General features: G+C 42.3%; 1 protein-coding gene across 1 annotated transcript; it reads left to right on the top strand.

Annotated features, from left to right (window-relative positions):
* The first annotated feature begins 4,017 nt into the window (after positions 1 to 4,017).
* LOC135452979 (uncharacterized) lies at positions 4,018 to 8,355 on the top strand. Its single transcript, XM_064723535.1, is given in 4 exon segments — positions 4,018 to 4,733; positions 5,081 to 5,961; positions 6,112 to 6,488; positions 6,490 to 8,355. Coding segments are annotated over 4 exon segments (3,840 nt in total).
* The last annotated feature ends 13,184 nt before the right edge of the window (positions 8,356 to 21,539 follow it).

Raw genomic sequence — 21,539 nt, 5'->3', positions numbered from 1 at the left:
TATCTAAGGTAATCCACTCTTGCCCTTACCAGGGATATTCCACTTTGTTCATAAGCACATAACATAACTCTAGTCCCCTGTGATTTCATTGTGAAATTAAAACCCAGACACTCATCCAGATGTCTTAGAAGATAAGGGCAGACCTAATCCATGTGTCACAGAGGACTTGAGGAGCAGGAATTCACCTATACATCATCACGTTGTTATTAGCCTGGACCATGGCAAGCCCAACACAAACATTTTCCACAGGGCTTGCATTCAGGCTTGGCAGTGTTAAGAAAATACCCTCCAGCAATGTGTTATTTTAGGCTGAAACAAAAGTAGACATGAATGGCAAGAGGAACAGAGAAGTATTGTTTTTATTTTCAATGTGAACCCATAACTTGTGTTAAATGAAAATCTAACCAAGTAAGATGTAAATACCATCGTGTTCAAATGAGCTATCAAATATCAACACATTTATTTTGTGATGGAGCACTGATGCTTGTCTTAGGCACTGTGGGAAGGGCAATTTAGATAGTAGAAGCCAAAAGCTTTATCTGATTAAAACTGATATGATGATTGATTTTGACAGAGAGAAATCACTTCCATTGCAAAAAAATAAAAAGGAGGCAACAAAAACATAGTGCATTTTTCATTAATATGAATGGTGGCACTGAAACTAGGAAGAAAATGTGGGCTTCTGACAGAGGGAAAACTTTGTCTTTTGCAGTTCTGCCACAGAAGTCACCCCCAAAGCTTCCAGAATTATTTTATAAAATCCTAGGGTAAGGATGAGAACCCACAGCAGGTGACCTGCCCTGCACAGCTCCCATTTCTGTCTGTTCCTGCCCTCACTTGCTGTTTCTCCATCTTGCCCTGGGAGCACTTCCAAACGTGTGCAGAGGGATGCTACAGGATAGTAAGGAGCAGAGTTTGTGATCAAAGCAGTAAACTGGGAGTGAGCTGGTTTGGATTCAGCTCCTGCCTGTGCCACTGATGTTCTGCATAGCCAGCCATGGCATGCTCTGTTTTTGTGAAAATTCATCCTGTGCTGAGAGCCAGCGAGAGGCTGGGATGGCATCTGATGCTGGGACACAAACCAGGCTCACCCACTGGCTGGACATTATACAAGGATATTTAGAAAACTCCAATGACATGTAAACTTTGTGGTGTCCTTCAGCACAGGGCTGAACCTCTTGTTTACAGTTAGTGCCTCAGTGCTCCCTCCTACCAAGCAGGAAAACGGCAAGGATTTTCACTTTAACACTTGTGCAACACTCCTGTGATGTAAGGGACATTTCTGTGCATGTCTCTTAGAAGGAGAGCCCACAGCTTTGAAGTGAATTGCCCAGAGTTTGTGCACTAATTGAATAGTTGGAGTCTTACAAGTGTGAAAAAGTGTCCTGGAAAAATGCTCAGAAAAGAAAAATCTGTAATAATGAATTCTGAGGGCTGTTACCAAGCTGTTTTGGGGGTTCTGTTTGTTTGTTTGTTTTTAATATGAATATTAATGGTAAACTCATGCAAATGTACTAATGAAAATCAAGACTAGAAGAAAGGAATCAAGCAGGACAGACAAACACTTTCTAAAATGGAATGTGGCTTTGATTTCTTTTGTTTTGGGAAGTGATCCAGGTTACCCTAACAGAAAGCAGAGACACTTTGTGGTTGAGGTCCCTTTGTGCACAGTGCAATGGCAAGGCAGTTCAAGACCAGTTCATCTGTGTGAAAATATGACCCTTATGAGTCTGGAGGTCAATGAAACCACTGTTGATCTGCTTAGGGCATGCTGGTCACTGCTTTAGGGTCATTTTGATTTATGTGCTTGGATTTTCCACTTCCAGAAGAATAAAATGTGTGTAACTGTCTCTTAGTTAACGTTCATTTTTTGTTAGCAACATGCATTTTTTTCAGAAATACGCATTATATGAAAAATCTAACAAATTTAATGTAAGTATATAAAGTCACATTTTTATGAAATATGAAGATATTCATAATTAGGAAAAAAAAAGCCTTAAAAGCATACGTTTTGATTTCTTTTCTTCTTTTGTTTCTTTTAAGCAATATACAAGTTCCCTCTTCTCTGATATTTAAACATTGTTTTTTAAGAGCTTAACAGTTTTTGTAGATTTATTTTAAAGATTCTCACGTGAAGGATGAAATTGATGGTAACACCATTTAATGAATGGGATAGTTGAGACAGAGGCAGAATCTGCTAAAAGAAATGTGTAGCAAACCAGAAAGTTAATAATTATTTACCTCCGTAACTCCTATCCAACTTCAAAAGTAAAATGAATGGAGGCTTTAAATGTTCTTTCTTAGTACAAAAATGGCAACTGTTTCCCTGCTGATGTTGGAAAAGAAATGAAATTTGGCAAAATGTTTTATTATAGTTTAGTTGTGAGTTTTGTGTGAATTGGTTTGTAAAAATAATTTTGTAGCCGTTGATATTATGTGATTGAGTTTTGTGTAACCCTGGCAAGTAGCTTTAGAAACCTAATAAACATTAAGCCAGGGTAGGAGAGTAAGAAGACTAACCGGTTTGGGGATAGCATACAATAGGACAGGTAGAAGATTTATGATTTTGCTCGTGAACTAGGGAATGTATTACAAGGGTCCGTAGTTTGGCGAAGGTCCACTGTTTCTTGGAGACTTTGCGAAGGGCCACTGTTTCTTGGAGACTTTGTTATGAATTGCTTGTGTATAAAAGGAAAACACCCATGTGTGAATTTTGGGGTTCTGTTTTTGGGGACGCTAGTCCGCAGGCCCCCGGGCCCTTCAATAAAGCGCCGCACAAAACTTATCCGAGTTTTGTGTCCTTTATCATTCGGGCAACAGTTTTCTGGCGACCGCGGCAGGACTCCGAGGGCACCTGGGGCGGCTCGCATCTCAATCCACTCCAAGCCGGCGCCGAGCACTTCTCGGAGGAGTCATCGGGTCGTGCCCGACCCCCTGCGCCTGTCGGACGACTGCAGAAGGTAAGCCCGAAGGTGCTTTATATTGGAAAAGGTGATAATTGGATTTGGGTTTGGTGGTTAATGGAAAAAAGGCTAGGCTCCGGCCATAAGACGTCTAAGGTACGCAGGTCCGGAATTCGCCTCCTATTGTCTTTTCTTGGGGAAGGACGGCGAAAAGGTATATTGGTTTATTGGGACTAAAGGTGGAATAGGAAAAAAAAAAAAAAAAAAAAAAAAAAAAAAAAAAAAAGTTAAAGGCTGTAATATGATGTCTTTTAAAACTTTTAAAACTTTGGTGCAGGCCAATGGAAAAATACCTGGAAATACGCCATTAGGTTGTATATTGAAAAGGTGGAAAGGTGAAGGCTTTTCTCAAGAGTTAGATAAGAGCAAAATGATAGATTATTGTAACCGTTGGTGGCCTGAATATGAGATTGGGGAAGTGGGATGGCCAGTGAATGGTACACTGGAATTGGAGATAATGGAATCTTTGATGCACTTTTTAAGGAGGAATGAGAAATGGGATGAAATAGCATATTTAGATTTGTTTTTCGTTTTATATCGGAAAGAAGAATGGCAAAAGGAGTGTGGTATTTTGGTTTTACAGATGAATGATGAGAGCAGGTGTGTTGGATGTAGAGAAAGAAAGGAGCGTGATTTGTATCCCCCGATTGAAGAAGATTTGTCCTATTGTGTAGCACCTCCAAGGGGTCCGGTTGTTCCTAATGTACCTTTTGCTCCTCCTGCTGACATAACTATAAAAAGGGCATCTAGTGAGAGTGACAGTGATACTGAAAAGAGTGAAAGTAATAAAAGGACTCCGTTAGCAGAGCGGACTCGCCAAGGAAGGAAGGGGCAGAAGGGGCCACAGTTAATTGCGCCGTTAAGGGAAGCTGTGGGACCACAGGGAGAAAGGATACTTATAAAGGTGCCTTTCTCTCCACGGGACTTGGTAATATGGAAACAATCGGCTGGAAGTTACCGGGAGGATCCCGAAAGGGTAGCAAGGGTGGTTAAAATGGTGATAAAAACTCAGAATCCGGACTAGAATGATTTACAGGTATTATTGGATACTATAATGGATTCTACAGAAAAAGAGATGGTTATTAAAGCTATGAGAGAAAAAGCTCGTGAGGAGATTAGGTTGCGACAACTAAATGAAACAGTTGATGAATTGGTGCCAAGTGAGGAACCCAGGTGGGATCCAAACTCTACGGGAGGAATAAGGGCTGTAAAACGATATCAGGAATTGTTGGTGGAAGGAATTAGAACAGGAATACCTAAGACTATGAATTGGTCTAAGTTGTATTCGGTCAAGCAGGACAAGAATGAGTCTCCGTCTGCCTTTTTGGAACGGTTAAAAGACACGGCTCGGAAGTTTACTAATTTAGATGTAGAAGATCAATCAGGGAAACTTCAATTGGCATTATTGTTTTTAGGGCAATCACAAGAGGATATTAGGAAAAAGTTACAAAAGCTGGAAGGGGAGGATACTCGGAATTTGGATAAAATGTTGGAGGTAGCATGGAAGGTATACAACAACAGGGAAAAAGAAACTGCAAAAAGACAACAAGCTAGTATTTTGGCTGTAATGCAACAGACAGGGGCAGGAGGAAAATTCATTAGGGGACGAGGTCGGGGAGGAGCTAATCGCGGACAGAGGGGGATGATGAGAGGTCGGGGAGGATTTGGGTTTGCACCTAACACGGGGAGGTTGGATCCAAACCAGTGTGCATTTTGCCGACAATTGGGGCACTGGAAAAATGAATGCCCGGTTAGAGGGGAGAATATGGGGTTAGTTGGGAATACTCATGTGGGAAGATTTACGGGAGGACCAACAGAGGCAGCTCAAGCACTAGTTTTGGGAAATTATCAGAATCAAAGCTGACTAGACAAAGACCTGAGGGTAGTTTTAGAGATAGATGGGAAGGGTCAGGAATTTATGGTAGACACTGGAGCTACATATTCTGTACTTAATAGATTATTAGGACCTTTGAGTGACACAACTGTACAGGTGGTGGGGGCAACAGGGAAGCTAGAGGAACAACCATTTTTACAACCTTTAAATCTTAGGTTCGGGGGAAGGAATTGGATCATCAATTTTTGTATATGCCAAATTGCCCCACACCCCTTCTTGGCAGAGACCTATTGTCCCGACTTAATGTGAAAATAATATTTGAAGGGGGAAGGGTGAAATTGGAGATACCTGAGGAACAAATAGCAGGCATTTTTGTGATTAAGGAAGTAGATGCCTCTCCTATTCCAGAAGAAATTGAGCAGGCTGTAGTACCCTGGGTGTGGGAGTCGGGGGTCCCCGGGAAATCTAAAGCTGCCCAGCCAGTAAAAGTGGAACTTAAGGAAGGGGCCCGACCAGTGAGGGTAAAGCAATACCCCTTGAAGCTTGAGGCAAGGAGGGGAGTAGCCCCGTTAATTAAACAATTTTTGGTTCAAGGAATATTACAGGAATGTGAATCGGAGTATAATACTCCAATTTTTCCAGTGAAAAAGCCTAATGGTAAATATCGTTTGGTACAGGACTTGAGAGCGATTAATGAAATAGTAAAGGACATACATCCAGTTGTTGCTAATCCTTATACATTGTTAACATCTGTATCGGAGGAGTTTAAATGGTTCTCTGTGATTGATCTTAAAGATGCTTTCTTCTGCATCCCACTGGCAGTAGAGAGTAGGAAATATTTTGCCTTTGAGTGGGAGAGTCCTGATTCTGGGAGAAAGAGGCAGCTTACGTGGACCAGACTGCCACAAGGGTTTAAGCTCAGCCCCACTATTTTTGGAAATCAACTGGCCAAGGAGCTGGAGGAATGGAAGATAACCCAGGTAACAATACCTCCATCCTTGTATGTAGTCCTGCAGTACGTGGACGGCATTTTTCTGGCCACTAAGGAAAGGGACATGTGTGTGGAATTAACAATTAAATTACTTAATATGCTTGGCCAAGCAGGGTATAAGGTCTCTAAGGAAAAAGCTCAATTGATCAAAAATAGTGTTATTTATCTCGGTTGTGAGATCACACAAGGGCAGAGACGTTTGGGAGTTAACCGAATAGAGGCAATATGTGCTATTCCTTTGCCTCGCAACCATCAGGAATTGAGATCTTTTCTAGGAATGGTGGGATAGTGTCGACTGTGGATCATGAACTTTGGTCTCCTAGCCAAGCCACTGTATGAGGCCTTGAAGCAGCATCGGTTGGAATGGACGACACAACAAAAGAAGGCCTTCCAGGAATTGAAGCAGGCACTAAAGGAGGCCCCAGCCCTAGGACTCCCTGACCTGACCAAGGAATTCCAGTTATATGTAAATGAGAGGCAAAAACTGGCATTGGGGGTCCTCACCCAGAAGGTGGGATCATGGAAGAGGCCAGTAGGATACTTCTCTAAACAACTGGATTTGGTAAGTTCCGGGTGGCCCTCGTGTTTACGAGCCGTGGCAGCAACAATAATCCTTATTCAGGAGGCCCGGAAATTGACTTTGGGGGCAAAAATGAAAGTGTTTGTTCCCCATATGGTCATGGCTGTTTTGGAGCAAAAGGGGGGGTCACTGGCTATCATCAAGTCGAATGTTGCAATACCAGGCTATCCTGAGAGAACAGGATGATATTGAAATAAAGACTACTAACCATGTTAATCCAGCAGAGTTTTTACGCAGTGACCAGGAGGCTGGGGGACTGGTGCACGATTGCGTGGAGGTAATTGAACAAGTGTATGCCAGCAGACCCGACCTAAAGGATGAACCATTGGAAGACCCTGAATGGGAACTATACACTGATGGATCCAGTTTTGTTGAGAATGGGACTCGCTATGCTGGGTATGCAGTGGTAACATCGGATCAGGTAATAGAAGCAAAGGCTTTGTTACCTGGAACTTCAGCCCAGAAGGCAGAGGTGATTGGACTCACCAGAGCTCTGTACTTGAGCAAGGACAAAAGGGTTAATATTTGGACAGATTCTAAATATGCCTTTGGTGTGGTTCATGTGCATGGGGCGTTATGGAAAGAAAGGGGGCTTTTGAATTCACAGGGAACCAATATCAAGCACCGGGAAGAAGTGCTACAGCTACTGGATGCGGTACATAGTCCCAAAGCAGTTGCAGTAATGCATGTTAGAGGACATCAGAATGCAGAAGGAGAAGTTTACAGAGGAAATCGATTTGCTGATGTTACAGCACGGCAAGTGGCACGGGAAGTATGGACTCAAATGGCATTGGTACCGGTAAGAACAAATCCGGCTACCCCGTACCTGAATCAGGAGCCCAAATATTCAATAGAAGATGGAAAACTAATAAACTTGCTAGGGGCACAGAGGAATCAGCTCGGGTGGTATGTTACGCCGATGGGACAAATAGTGGTACCGACTCGCATAATGAAATTTATTTTGGAATCAGAACATAATAAATGCCATTGGGGAACAGAAGCATTGGTAAAATTTTTAAAGAATGAGATAATCTCTAATCAGATGTTAACAATGGCAAAAAGAATTAATGCAATGTGCCTGGTATGTTTGAAAAATAATCCAGTAGTTAGGAGACAAATACAAATGGGAAAGTTGCAAATTGGGCCACAACCAGGAGATTATTGGCAAGTTGATTTTTCTGAATTGCCTAGGGCACAGGGATACAGATACTTGTTAGTGTATGTATGTACGTTTTCAGGGTGGCCAGAAGCTTTTCCGTGTAGAACTAATCAGGCTAAGGAGGTGGTAAAAACCTTGTTAAAAGAAATAATACCAAGATTTGGAGTACCCTTAGGATTGTCGTCAGATAGGGGTCCACATTTTATAGCCGGGGTAGTGCAGGAATTAGCACGGATGTTAGACATAACCTGGAATTTGCATACTCCCTGGAGACCTCAGTCTAGTGGGCAGGTGGAAAGAATGAATCAAACTCTGAAAGGACAAATCAAAAAGATTTGCCAGGAAGCTAAACTGCACTGGCCTCAGGCTTTGCCTTTGGCCCTACTCAGGATTCGAATTAAACCAAGGGAAAAGGTAGGCGTAAGTCCATATGAGATACTATACGGCAAACCATATCATGCAACTGTATTAAAAGGGGAGGTACATGTGAGTGGGGATCAGGCAATTGCAGAATATGTTATGTCACTTAATAAAATCTTGAATTCTTTAAGAAATACGTTACAGTGGAATAAACCGCTCACGCTGGAGAACTCTGTCCACGACATCCAGCCTGGGGACCAAGTGTACATCAAGAAGTGGATTACGGATCCGCTACGGGAATCATGGAGCAGACCCCACCAGGTGATGATGACGACCTACACGGTGGTGAAGGTCCAGGGGATGGACGCTTGGATCCATTACACCAGGGTAAAGAAGGCACCGTTCCAATGGGAAACCCAGATAGTGTCTCCAACCCGGATGATCTTCCGCGCAAAGCCGCCTTCTTAATTATATTGCTGCTAGTAATCATGAGACTGGTACCCGTTCAAGGGTCTATTTTAGTACAGGTTAAAGAAACAAAGGTTACCGCCATGGAAGGGATGGATGTTTAATTAACTTGTGTTATGTTTCACAGCCAGAAAGTTGAGGCCGGTGAAGTTATTGCAGTATGGCAACGGGGGGCTGAAAGAAGCTGAGGCAAGATAGAAGTCGGTTGGGATCAGGATAAACAACAAGGAAACACGGTACTGAATCTTACTAAGGTAACCACAAACGATACGGGAGAATATACATGCTTGGTCAAAATACTGGATAGTTTTGATTACAAAAGAGTGAGTATGAGGGTTTTGCCATGGACAAGGGATCGTGCTGGGAGGAAGCAAAATAGGGAACTGACCTGGGATGGAGTAGAGGACGGGACCAGCTGGTGGGAGAAGGGAGGCAAAGGTTGTGGGTGGTTGAATGTCACTAATCCTAGAATAGGGAATGCATGGTGGAGGCATGACAGAATGATGTCATCCTCACAGGGACACGGTGGAAGGAGAAGACAGGAGGCTAATGATACAATAGAACGAAATGCTGAGCAGGAAAACCTAGTGGTAGGATTAATTAGAGATTTTGGGATCATGCAGAACGTGACTAAAATAACAGCTTGTCTGCCATTACCACAGGCTGCAGGTGAACCAATTCCCTGGGGAATAATACCGGTAACCAAAATGCCTGAATCATTCAAGAATGTTTCATAGTCCTGCCAGTCAGTTCCTAAACAAGTAGAGGTATAGAGAGATTTGTGCATGACCACTCGAGCTATGACTAAAGAAGAATGTGAAATGAAACCAAATCATTTTAGTTAGATTCAAAATACCAGGAGGTGTTTGATTGCAACCCCAGTAGATGAGCCATGCAATACAGTACGAATAAGAACAAAATCCCAACGAAATGAGATGAGTTGTCAGAATATCACACAGAATTTTGATACCTGGAAAAGTTGGAAGACATTGTGGGGACCCAGTGTTTTGGAACACTATAGTTACCTTGGGGAAGTACAATGGTGCATCCAATGGTCAGGGGTAAAGAATCAGTCACATTATAGGGCCATCATCACGTCTACATCTTCCCGAGAGTTCAGACCGCAGAAAGAAGATTGGAATTGTACTGAGGTTTTTACATGTGATACACCGGAAGACCGAATTGGATTGGTACCGGTGAAAATGGCATTAAAATGGGGATGTGAGTGTAAGGGGTATAATCACACGGTTACCAGAGACTCCATGGATGGACCTATAGATTGCAGATATACTACAGTGCACAGTCCTGGAAATCTAGTCTGGGTGTTGGGACACGGACAGTGGACCACACATTTATCTTTAGATGGATCAGTAACACAAATTACCCTAGGGGTTCCCACATTGTGTCCATACTGGAAGCAGAATAGATTGATTCAAAGGAAAGGACTTAAAAAGAGGGAAGAATCCCTAGAGGAGCAGTGGCATGAACCTGGCACAGGAGTACAATTTGGGTGGATATTAGAGTCATTATTCCCTCCGATAGCAACATATCGAAATAGGGAAATGCTCAACAACTTGTTAGGACAGACAGAAAGATTGGCAGCAGCTACTAAGAAGGGATTTAAAGACCTAAATTTGCAATTGCAAGCTACATCAAGAATGACCTTACAAAACAGAATGGCATTGGATTTGCTACTGTTAAAAGAACATGGAGTTTGTGGTTACCTGAGTAGGAGAGTAGATCATTGCTGTGTACACATTCCAAATGTTACACTTGAAGTAGAGAAAGATATTTCCCAATTGGCAGAAGTGGAAACAAAAACCAAGGAAATTGAAAGGGAAGCACAGCATAATTGGATAGGAGCAGTATTTGATTCGTTGGGGCTTCACCTGTCTGGCTGGATTACTTCCGTTATACAGTATGTACTAATGCTTTTGGTATTTTTGGTGACTATATGGATTGTATACAGATGCCTTTTAGGTGTGATCGAAAAGGAAAGGAAGCGATCTATCCGGTTGCTGAAGGTGATGACCCATGGGTGGCAGAACGAAGAACATCCCCCACCTTGTTATGAAGATGTTACTGTCAATACCGTTGGTTGAGCATCCTTGCAGCAGGACTGAAGGATGCTCAAAAGGGGGGAAATGTTGGAAAAGAAATGAAATTTGGCAAAATGTTTTATTATAGTTTAGTTGTGAGTTTTGTGTGAATTGGTTTGTAAAAATAATTTTGTAGCCGTTGATATTATGTGATTGAGTTTTGTGTAACCCTGGCAAGTAGCTTTAGAAACCTAATAAACATTAAGCCAGGGTAGGAGAGTAAGAAGACTAACCGGTTTGGGGATAGCATACAATAGGACAGGTAGAAGATTTATGATTTTGTTCGTGAACTAGGGAATGTATTACAAGGGTCCGTAGTTTGGCGAAGGTCCACTGTTTCTTGGAGACTTTGCGAAGGGCCACTGTTTCTTGGAGACTTTGTTATGAATTGCTTGTGTATGAAAGGAAAACACCCATGTGTGAATTTTGGGGTTCTGTTTTTGGGGACGCTAGTCCGCAGGCCCCCGGGCCCTTCAATAAAGCGCCGCACAAAACTTATCCGAGTTTTGTGTCCTTTATCATTCGGGCAACACTGAGATGTCTTGGAAGTGTTGCCACAGATGGCAACCCCTCCACAGAGAATTTGATCTTTAGTACCTCTTGAGGTCTGGTGGGGCCTTGCAGGCTCTTGTGATGGCTCTGGGCACCAGTGCTGGAATGTCCTCCTGTGCATTTCAGTGGCAGAAACTGGTACCAAACCCTCCCACTGTACAGCTCAGCACGGGGAGGGAAGTGGGGATGCAGGAGGAATCAGGGGGCACTGCACACCCTGCCTTTGGCATGAGGGAGACGGGGCACAATATTGCCTCAGCTGACACCAACATATTTTGCCTTGATCACTTTGTATTATTAATTTCAGTGTGATTAACATAGGGGGCATCTGAGTCAATTTATCTAGATTTTTTTTCCTGGTTTTCTGTCAGACATTTAATAGCTTCAGCTTCAGTGTCACTTGTTCCTCTGGTGTATAAACAGGCTTCCCCTTACTAGTTGCCATCTTAAGTATTTCTATCAACTGCTAATCTAATACTTCTATCAAATTCTTTAAGTTGTCCCATAAGACCATCTAACCCTTTGAAACTGTTTTTAAAAAACCTGTTAAGGCTCTGCCACCTGCTTTGCATGCGGCTGCTGAGCAGTTTAGTAACAAAATTTGAACATGAGTAAACAAACAACACATTCATGACTATGCTATAACCTCTCCATTGTGTTTCTTGTCCCATTTGTTAGGGAGTTTTACATAACCCAAAACAAGGCTTTTGTTCAGTCTATGAACAAAACGTGGGGTTGGAGAATTATGAAATGTTCAACGTGCTGCTCACTGCTTGTTCCTTGGGGTAACTGCTTCACAAGCCTTCTCCTTCAAGACATCCTAAAGGCTGTTACTCTCTTAGTTGTCATTTCTGTCAGCACTCAGCACTGTGAAGAGTTGCTGAACTAAACCATATTAGCAGGTCTTTAAAATTATTTGTAAATGTTGGGATACTCAGAAGATTATTGCACTGGTACATTGCCTTTGGTGCCTGAGGGGAGCACAAATTATATCTTATCTGCAGGAGTAGCACTGAGGAGCTGTCTTATGAGATGCTGTGGTGCTCAACCCACTTCCAATCCCATCACTGGGATTGTCAGGGTACAATTTATATCAGTGAGCAGGACGGACACAGCCTCTAACATTAGAGTTTCACATGAATCTAATGCATGGGAAATGGATTTTTTTTCTCAAATGGATAAAAATATCTTCTCATCTGAAACCTTACACTGATGACATTTCAGAATTCCATTTGGAGAGATGGAAAAGCAGATGATCTGTGGTTTTTAAAACTCATAGCTGGCGCTTCTTGTCTATAAAGTTTGTTGAAGTACTACTGAGACAAAGCACTGCAAACTTTTGCCTGTATATCTGACTCCACAAAGGTTTGTGTATAATTGTCTGTATTTCAGGAAAACTACTATTTTCTGAAACATATTAGTTTGGGATTGTCAGGGCTCGTACCTGGAAGTTACACTCCTAAAACTGAAAGAAATGGTCCAGTTTTCAAAAGCACTGAGCAAACTAGGAGTGCCATGGAAATTGTCCAGGATTTAAAGCTCTGGGAAAAGGTCAGGCTGGTTGTTTTGTAACCTAAATTTAAGCTCCTATGTACTAAAAATGCCAAGAAAGAAATATCCCCTATCATAAGCCAGTTCTTTAAAAAGAGACATACTTTTAACAACTGCTTAATTGAAAGCAAAACTTATTTCAGTACGATAGGAACATATTTATAGTTGTGTTTGTGCCATCTTGTAATTTGCAACTTGAAAGGAAGTCAATTGTTGCATAACTCTACTGGCCAGTGGGCCATTTCCCTTGGCTCCTAAAGTAGAAATTAAAATTTGTTTTATTCTTTATAGTTATATATATATATGTTTATTTATTATTTGCTGCTGGGAGCTGCTGTGTGACCTGCTGGTGTGCCCTATGGATCTGATACAAATGCTGCCTAAAAAGGGGTCTCTTCAGTGGCAATAGGGTTTTAATATGTGAGCTCCAATTTTCTATTTGCCTGTGCTTGGGTTTGTTTATTTGTACTTTATCATGTGAAACATGGTAGAGAACTATGGTTTGTTCTCAGTCAGGGCAATTATTGTTACAGTGCAGAATCAGAGTGCAATTCATAATGGATGAGACCTTGTCAGAACTGCTTCTTTTGGAGCAGAAAGGGACATCAGACCAAGCTGTCCAGAGCTTGATCCAGTGGGGCCATGCAAGCCTCCAGAGATGGGGACTTGACAGCCCCCTGAGGGACCCTGTGCCCTGCCTGGATGCCCTGGGAATGGCATGACAGGGATTGCTGGCTGTGCTTGAGGTCCCTCTGCTTGTTCCCATCTAAGAGTGACCTCTGTGACTGTCACATAAAGTCAAGTACTGACTGCATGACCATCCTCTTCCGAAAGAGTCTATGACTTCTGAGTTTCTCTTCCTTTCCATTTACCCAGAAGAGATTTTCTCAAATTTTCTGAACCAGAAGTAGATGGTCATCCCAAGGCCAGGGTTGAAGAGCACCAGCCATCCAGTGACTGTGTGATTTGGCATGGCTGATCCCACTGGATCACTTCTTGCCAGGTCCACAGGGTCTTTCCAGCCATGGTGGCATGGCTTTTGTGTCCTGTTTAATTTTTGTTTCTCAGAATTGTTGAGTTTGCCCATCCAAGCTTTCTATGTTTAATGTTTTCCGTAAACTCCCCAGGTCCTAGAGTCATATGAGAAGCTTAGCAATTAATAAATGTTTTCAGGCTTTGGAGGGGAAAGCTTCTGAGTGTGAATTTCAAATGCAAACTTCACAAACAAATACAATGAACTTTTACGTTCATTGAGCTTTAACATCTCCTGGTTTTCTAGGACATCATTTCTGACTTGTGACTCCTGGAGGCTGGCAGCACTGCTGCTGACTCTCTGTGCATTGAGGCTGCATTTTTGTTGCTTGGTTTGATACATTCCTGTGAGACTTATTTCTGCTCCCTGAGCATTTAGCTACAGCCTGGGCAAAGCAAGAGAATCTGTTTTTTGTTTTATGGTTCTTCTTTCCCCTTATTTTAGCTTCAACATTTCTACCTTTTAAGATTATAATTTGGATATTATTCTGAAACATACATTCACTGTTGAGTATAATTATTGGTGTTAAGTTGTGTAAATCTCTCAATAAGTTTATACAAATTGACACTGGATGAACTGGAGGGATATTCTGAGCAGTTTGTGAAAATTTACATCTTTTTTGGTTTTTTTTTTTTTTTGGTGTCACACATATATTGGCTCCTCTTGAAAGTAGAGGAGGAATTTAAAAAACAAAGAAGTTTTTACTTCTATTGTGAAATATCTTGGTTAGAGCTGCTATGGAAAGTAACAGGTGACTGAGATTGATATCCAAAGTCAGTGATGTCAAAACCAATGAGATTGTTGTCAATTTTGTCAGAGGACACAATTTTACTGACTTCCACTTAAATTTTTCATTTCTGATTAATAGGAAGATATGTACTGATTTCTGGATCATGGCCAAAGACTCTGCAGTCCTGTAAATTCTATTCTACAGGCTTTCTAAAAGAGAAAAGACAAGAACTCTTTTCTTCAACCAGGTAAATGTGTGACTATAATACCGGTAAAAGGATCTTTGAAGTGTTTTTTTTCACATGCACAGAAATCACTTAAGTATAAGCCACTAAAGAGCCACACCTGGGAGATTTAAGGCGATTTTGTTGTTTGTGCTATGCTGGAATTTTTTTGTTTCAGGAGTGTTTGTCTTATAGCTCATAGTTGAAGTGACCCTCTTAAATCTACCATTAAAACTTGAAATGACAGAAGCCTGAATCATGCTTGCAAAAGGGCATTACCTTGAATTTGTGTGCTTGAGTTTCTTGGCACAGGCAGAACACCAAGAAAATAGTTTCACTCACTAGAAATGTTCACAAATATTACAAGTGTGTCATTGTAGATCACAGTCTGAACATGTCTTCTTTCCTACCCAACGGTAGACTCATATTGGAACAAGTCCAGTGCTTTAATGAATTACAAACCTGTAAATTATTTCTTTTCCTCTGCCTGTGGTAACTGCTCTTTAACCTGGCAGCAAGACTAGGTACAAACAAGTGCTTGAGGCTGACTTGTGGGCAAATAGGCTGTGTGCATGGAAAGAGGGGCTGTGACAGGGAGCCAGTCACCGTTCCTTGGCCACGTACCGAAACACGGTGCCAAAGGATGGGGAGCACCCTATGGCTGTGCTTGACACCAAACATGTGTGGGAGCTTCTTGCCAGAGCAGGTGGGCAAGAATAGCTCAGCTGGGAGCAGGTGAGAGGGCTCAGGCAGGGAAAGGCATTCCTGGCTCTCCTGGCGTTCCTCCTGCGCTGTGCAGGGAGAGCAGTGCCAAACAACACATGCACTGTTGGCATCTCCAGTTACTTCTACTTCTGTAAGTCAGGAACCATTCCTCTGAAGCCAATGGCACCTCATTAACATTAAACTGATGTGAATAAGAGGCAACTGGGACATATATGTTTCCATACCTTTATGCAGTTGGGTCTGATTCTACTTTTGTTCACACTGGTTTGATATTGATACAGCTCCTCTGGCTTTCATGACATGAATCTGTGTTTAACCTGGGTCAGCAAGATCTCAATCAGCTTCATTTACTTCAAAAAATATGTGCCCAGAGCTATTGGGAAAGGATGGGTCTGTTAGAGAATAGAAGATGGGAAGTAAAAATAGGAAAGGGATCAAGAAACAGCTCGAGGATGGAGATTCACATTTCTTATGTTTGCCTACAGTTTGTTGCCTTTGTCAGTGAAAAATGGGAGAGATGAAAGAAGGGAATATTTCTTGAGTTAGAGGTTGTCTTCAGGCTGAGCAAAGCCCTGCGGTAAAAGCATGTTAGTCCTCTCTCCTTTTTCTATTTCAGCTGTTCTTTGTGTTGGGAAAAAAAAAACCCACTTCTTTGTTTTTTTCCAATACAAAATAGGAAAGGACTACAAGGAAACAGAGCAGATTATTTTTTCCAGTTTGCCTTAGGGTTTCCTGGAATTTTTGCTACTGTACATTTATTTAAAGTAACCCTATCTGTTTAAATACATGCTGATCTTTGGCTGCTCTGAGATCAGAATCAGCCCTGAAGAATGCCTCTTGCTCGCAGTCATTCTTGCATTGTCAGTCCTTCCTCAGTGCCCCCCGCCACGCTGACCTCCAGGGTATCAGGTGACAGCAGCATAAACTGCAACACATGTGGGCAGGGCAGGCAGCGAGTTATGATCTGAACCAACACAGAAATTGGGGTTTCTTGTCAGTCTCCTCAAGGATGACAAAATAATCTGCTTCCAAATTAAGGTAGATGTAAGATAACTTCTGTGCCTGCTATTATGTTTTTTTGGCATTAGCCAAATGCTCTAAGTGTTTTGTGGCTTTGTCACCACCAATTATGAACTAAAATAACATCAAGTGCTGCAGAGTGCCATGATCCAAAACTCCTCTGTCTTTTCACAGTGACATTGCGAATAAATAAAATCAGCTCCAGTGATTCATTAATTCATGTTTAATAAGGCTTTGCAAAGTTATGTCAGACACTTGGAAAGGATGTCTGGAACTAAAAGCTCAATCCCTCAGTGTCTAACCCAGACGAGCTGACTCCTTAATTCTGCTGAAACAATATGTGCAGCTAAGGGTTTGTTGGAGCTCTGGAAAGTTTTCTGTTGTGTGCACTATTTAAAAATTCTGTGCAATTGTCATCATTATCTTCCCAAAATGAAAACAAGTCTTTTATAGTGAAACTTAGGACATTATGCAATAAAATAAAATTTATTGTTTAATTCTCCAACCAAGATTTTGCATAACAAATGGAATAAATTAAAATTTTTTGTTGGCTGTCTCAATTTCACAATAATTGTATTTTTATTTGAGCAATGTGTGTATATCCTGAAAAATCCTTCAAGAAAAAAAAAGTTATTCTAATGGAACAGCTTTGCTGTAAATTATACAGCAATTTTTTTTTTCCTTAAATGCAATTTCTATAAGATTCATTTGTTAGAATTGGTAAGTTGCTTAAAGCTTTTAAAAAAAGTAAAATAATTTTTTTTTATTGTCTAGACTTTTATATAAGTCATTGCTAATTAATACTGCCCTTTCTGGTGACTTTGCAGCAGGCAAACTCAAACAAACCAATTATAAATGATTTTTCAATGTAAACTTTTAACAGTGTAGCCTAAGGGCTTGCTCAACATAAAAGTACAATTTAGAAAACATAAGTTTTAACTAAGGTCAGGATATATCAGGCCATGATGGATGTACATGTAAAAACATCTGACTGTGGAATGACAACATTTTCTTCAAGACTAAGCAAAGCGTTGGTGGCAGTGATAAGTAAAATGAAAAATAGCCTTGCATGAACTGACCAGAAGGTTTGAGTTTGGAATCTGGGTTGTTAATTTGGGGGTTTTTCTCAAGTGTGTGTTGATTTTGGTTTCCTCAGAGTTTTGCAAATCTGACTTCCTGGGATGCTGCAAGCAGTACAGTCTGGATTTTAAACCTATATTCTACAGCAGGACCAAGAGAAAGTCAAGCTTTTAAATACCATCTGCTGCCTTGGGTCCCAGCTAGAAATCACCCCATTCCCTCTGTCCCCAGCTGCTGGAGCAGAGCCCCTGTGCTGTGGGGGTGCCACACACCCTCCCACCTGTGCGTGACACGGCTCATCTGGCTCTGTTCTCCAGCTTCTCCGTGGAAAATGTCATGGCCCTGTGATGCAAAGCACTGTCCCAGTATATCCCACCACCACAGGTTTAAGCTTGTTTGCCATTTTGGAAGAAAAATTTTGGGGAGATCCCGGTTTGAATAGGTGGTGGTTGGCCTCTCCACACTGTCTTTGAGGCTCTTCATCCTCATTGTCTGTCTTTCAACAGCCTAAGTGAAGCTGGCACAGGCTCCCATCATGTGCTATATCTAATTTGGTAGAAGCAGTCACATGCCCATAGTGTGATCTGTATCAGATTTGTACAGCTGAGTCATCTGGTATCAATTCTTGTGGAGTGAAGGCTCCATAGCTGCAACCCTCACATGTTCCTGTGGCTCCTGCTCCTGTCTTGTAACTCATTTATCGCAGTTCCACTCTTGCCCTGCTCCTCTGCCCATTGCCCAACTCACCCAACACCTCTTCCTTAGCTCGGGAATATCTTCCCAGACACAAGTGCCACCTTGTCCTGGGCTCAGCAGCCCTGGAAGTTACACAGACTTCCTACAAATATCACACAGATATTTGTAAATAACCTCTGACCCTTTGCTGGTGTCACTGCATCCCTCCTTCTCCTTCAGGTATATGGTTGCTTAACCTCCCTTCACACATGGTGTCTCCACAGCCTCTTGAAAAGAGAACAGTTTCTTATCAAGCAACTTTCTTTTCAGCTGAAAACTTGTCCTGGTCATTAATACCTCACCCTCCATGACTTCTCCTGGCTCCTCCACTCAGATTAACAGAAGACAGTCCAAGGCATACCCATGACTGTGTGGAAACCATACACTGGAGCTGGGTCACCAGTTTATCAGCCAGGCTTTGACTGCAGGTTTGTCATTTTGTTGAAGCAAAAACTGATTTTGTCAATGAAGTAAAGGCTTGTTAATTTTATTTTTAACAAAAACACTACCTCCTGCTATATGTACTAGAATTGCAGCCTTACTAAGCACATAGTGTATGTTCGTAGCCGTTGGCAAAACCCAATGGATGCTACTTGGAAAAACAAAAAATTACTGCTTAGTTGAATTAGAAACATTTATAACATCTGCAATCGTCTTTGTTTGTTCTCTCTTCTGGTGAGCGAAGTTGTTCCACTGGTGCGGTCTCCCCTCTCTCTTTCTTGTCATCTATAATTATGTAGAAGGGATTAATAATCATGCATTTTATCCAGCGTCTCGGCTTGATGACAGGGCATTGTTTAATGAGAGCAAAATCAGTGTCCTGGCTCTTTGGGAGAGCTAAGGCTGTGCTTGCAGTGGAAATCATTGAAAATAAACATGTGGAAGCCTAAGCACTCTTTAATAACTCCTTCTGCTTGTTTGGTTAGCAATTTCAGTGATTTCGTCCGTCATGCCTGGCCCTGCTGCTGCAGAGGCATGGTTATTTATGGTGCCAGAGGAGGTTGTGATCTCCTTATATAAACTACAGCACAGAGGTAGAATATGGTCAGTTCTGAGTCATACTGAGTGCTTTAGTTCTGCAGCTCCAATGCCATTAGATCAAGAATTGGCCATTAGATTGCAACAGAATTTTTTAGGATACCGTTTAGGATACTGCTGCACCAAACACCCAGAAAAATTTATGGATCTGTCACATAGACAGGCTTTGTCCTGTCTGTAGCTTTTACTTCTACTTAGCTATTTAGCTTATATTTGCAAATGGCAAGATGATGTTAGAAAGTGGCACTGCCCGTGTGTTGGGAGCAATTACTGGATTATTTCCTTCTCAGAGGTGCCATGGGTTTAAGTGCAGAGCTTGGGACCATGTGTGCTTGACCTGAAACAAAGGGTGTAAAAAGGTCTCTGCTGTTAAGATGCAGCCTGCCTGCAGCACTGCTGTCTTAGGGTGTTAGAGGCCCGGGAACATGGACAGTCTCCATGGGAGCTCTGAGAAAGCCTGGGCCTCATTGCAGCAGAGAGCACTTACTCAAAACCCACTTTTCCTGTTCTGTTCCCAACAGGAATCTGGAGAAGCTTGGCTTTGCAGTGTGGGACGGCTGTGGCATTTCCTGTGCCACAGCTCAGCTGGGTCAGGGCAGGGAGGGAGAGTGCTAATCCCCAGTGAGCAGCACCTGGCTGGCAGCATCCAGTGCCTGCTGGAGGATCAGCACAGGGGACAGAGGTTTCTCACCAGTGAAGTGAAATGTAACTAGAAATTAGGACAGAGCATGGAAATGCCTGTTACATGTACTCAGACAAATCCTCAGAGACACATCAGTGCTCAGGGTACTGATGTGGGTGGGGGTTCAAGGCCATACAGCACCAGGAGATACCACAGAATTAGTGCCAATGCCCAGAGCTTTGTCTCATGGCTGTGGCACAGTGATATGCTGCCCTCAAGGGAACTTGGACTCCAGTGGTAACTCAGGCAGTGAATACACCTGCTGTCAACCTTCCATTGGTTGGTATTCTCTCCTGTAAATGCATTGAGGAAGGACACTTCACAAGTGTTCCACACCTTATTAATGAGGGAAGCAGTTTTGCTTCAGACCTTCCTCAGATACTCGTCACATTACTCGCCAGGCAGCCTGGAATGAATTCTGTCTTCTTGCTATATATGAGTGATTCAGATTTTTGCATAATATATTTAATTTGTAACTTATGTATGTAGCAATTTGGGTGATGTTTGAGTAGGACATTTCCTTTTCTTGTTACTGCTAATGCTTGAAATGATGGAAACTCATTCTTTCTCAAGGGAAGTACATGGGGAAGGGTAGCCAAGGGCTCAGGCTGTGGGTGGTGAGATGGCAGGGGCCAGCAGTTAATTCAACAAAACCATATATTAATGTGGAGCACAAGAGAGGGATTTCTTTCCTCTTCTGTATCCACTTTATTTTTAAACGACAGAAGCCACCTATGAAAGACAAGGGTTAGCTTGGGTTAGCTTAGATTAGCTCCTCATTCTTACACACACATCCACACATTTACACCTCCACAGAAGCACAATGGTGCCTGAAGTCCAGCAAGCCCAAAAACAACAGCAGGCTGGAGCCAAGACCCAACCATCACCTACCCCAGTGCTGTCCCTGTTGTGTGATTGGAGTTCATTATATCAGCACACTTGCAGCCTGTCAAGTCCAGCCCACACCTCCTCAGGCCCTGCTGTCCTGACAGCCTCTTGTCTTCCCTCTACGTGGCCATATGCACTGACCCAGCACCTTAACCCCACTTTTCTCCTCATCCCCATCAGTGGTACTTGCACAACATCTGCTCTGAGATGCCTCACAAGGAAATACCCTGCAAATCTCCATGTGGTTTGCAGAATGAATTCCCTGGTGACCCTCTCATTAATAGTTTTCCCTGCCAAATGCTGTTTGCTTTTACTTTCAGAACAGTCTGCATTAATGATTAGTTCCTCTACTTGGACATTATTTACATAAAGTATTGCTCTCATCTCACAGGCAGCAGCTCCACAATGACTCTGAGCAAGACCAGGATCAATGACCAAGGAAAGTAAATGCCAGACCACAGTTGTCTCTGCAGGACGCATTCATGGAGAGCTGGGAATTTCCATACCCTCCTGGCTGCCCTGCCTGAGACGATAAGTGCTTGAATATTTCACAGCAAAAAAGTCCTGGGAAAAGCAGAACTATTTCTTGTGATAAAGGCTGGCTGCACATTTTGGGAAGATGAGCTTGTCAGGGATGTTGCTGCACTCAGGCTGAACCTGTGGGAAGTGTGCCTGTTCCTAATAAATGTTGTGTGTATTTATGTGGCAGTCATTGTGCTTTGCAAGGAGGGAGTCACAGAAATAATTAGTTAAGAGCGTGAGGTTTTTGGCACAGATTCCCTTTCTCAAGTAGCTGTGATGTTCATATATAAGAAAAATTGATTTGG

This window comes from Zonotrichia leucophrys, chromosome 11, assembly GCF_028769735.1.
Source record: "Zonotrichia leucophrys gambelii isolate GWCS_2022_RI chromosome 11, RI_Zleu_2.0, whole genome shotgun sequence".
Taxonomy (NCBI): Eukaryota; Metazoa; Chordata; class Aves; order Passeriformes; family Passerellidae; genus Zonotrichia; species Zonotrichia leucophrys.
Note: the sequence above shows the minus strand (reverse complement) of the source record. Positions and strands in the feature narration are given on the sequence as shown.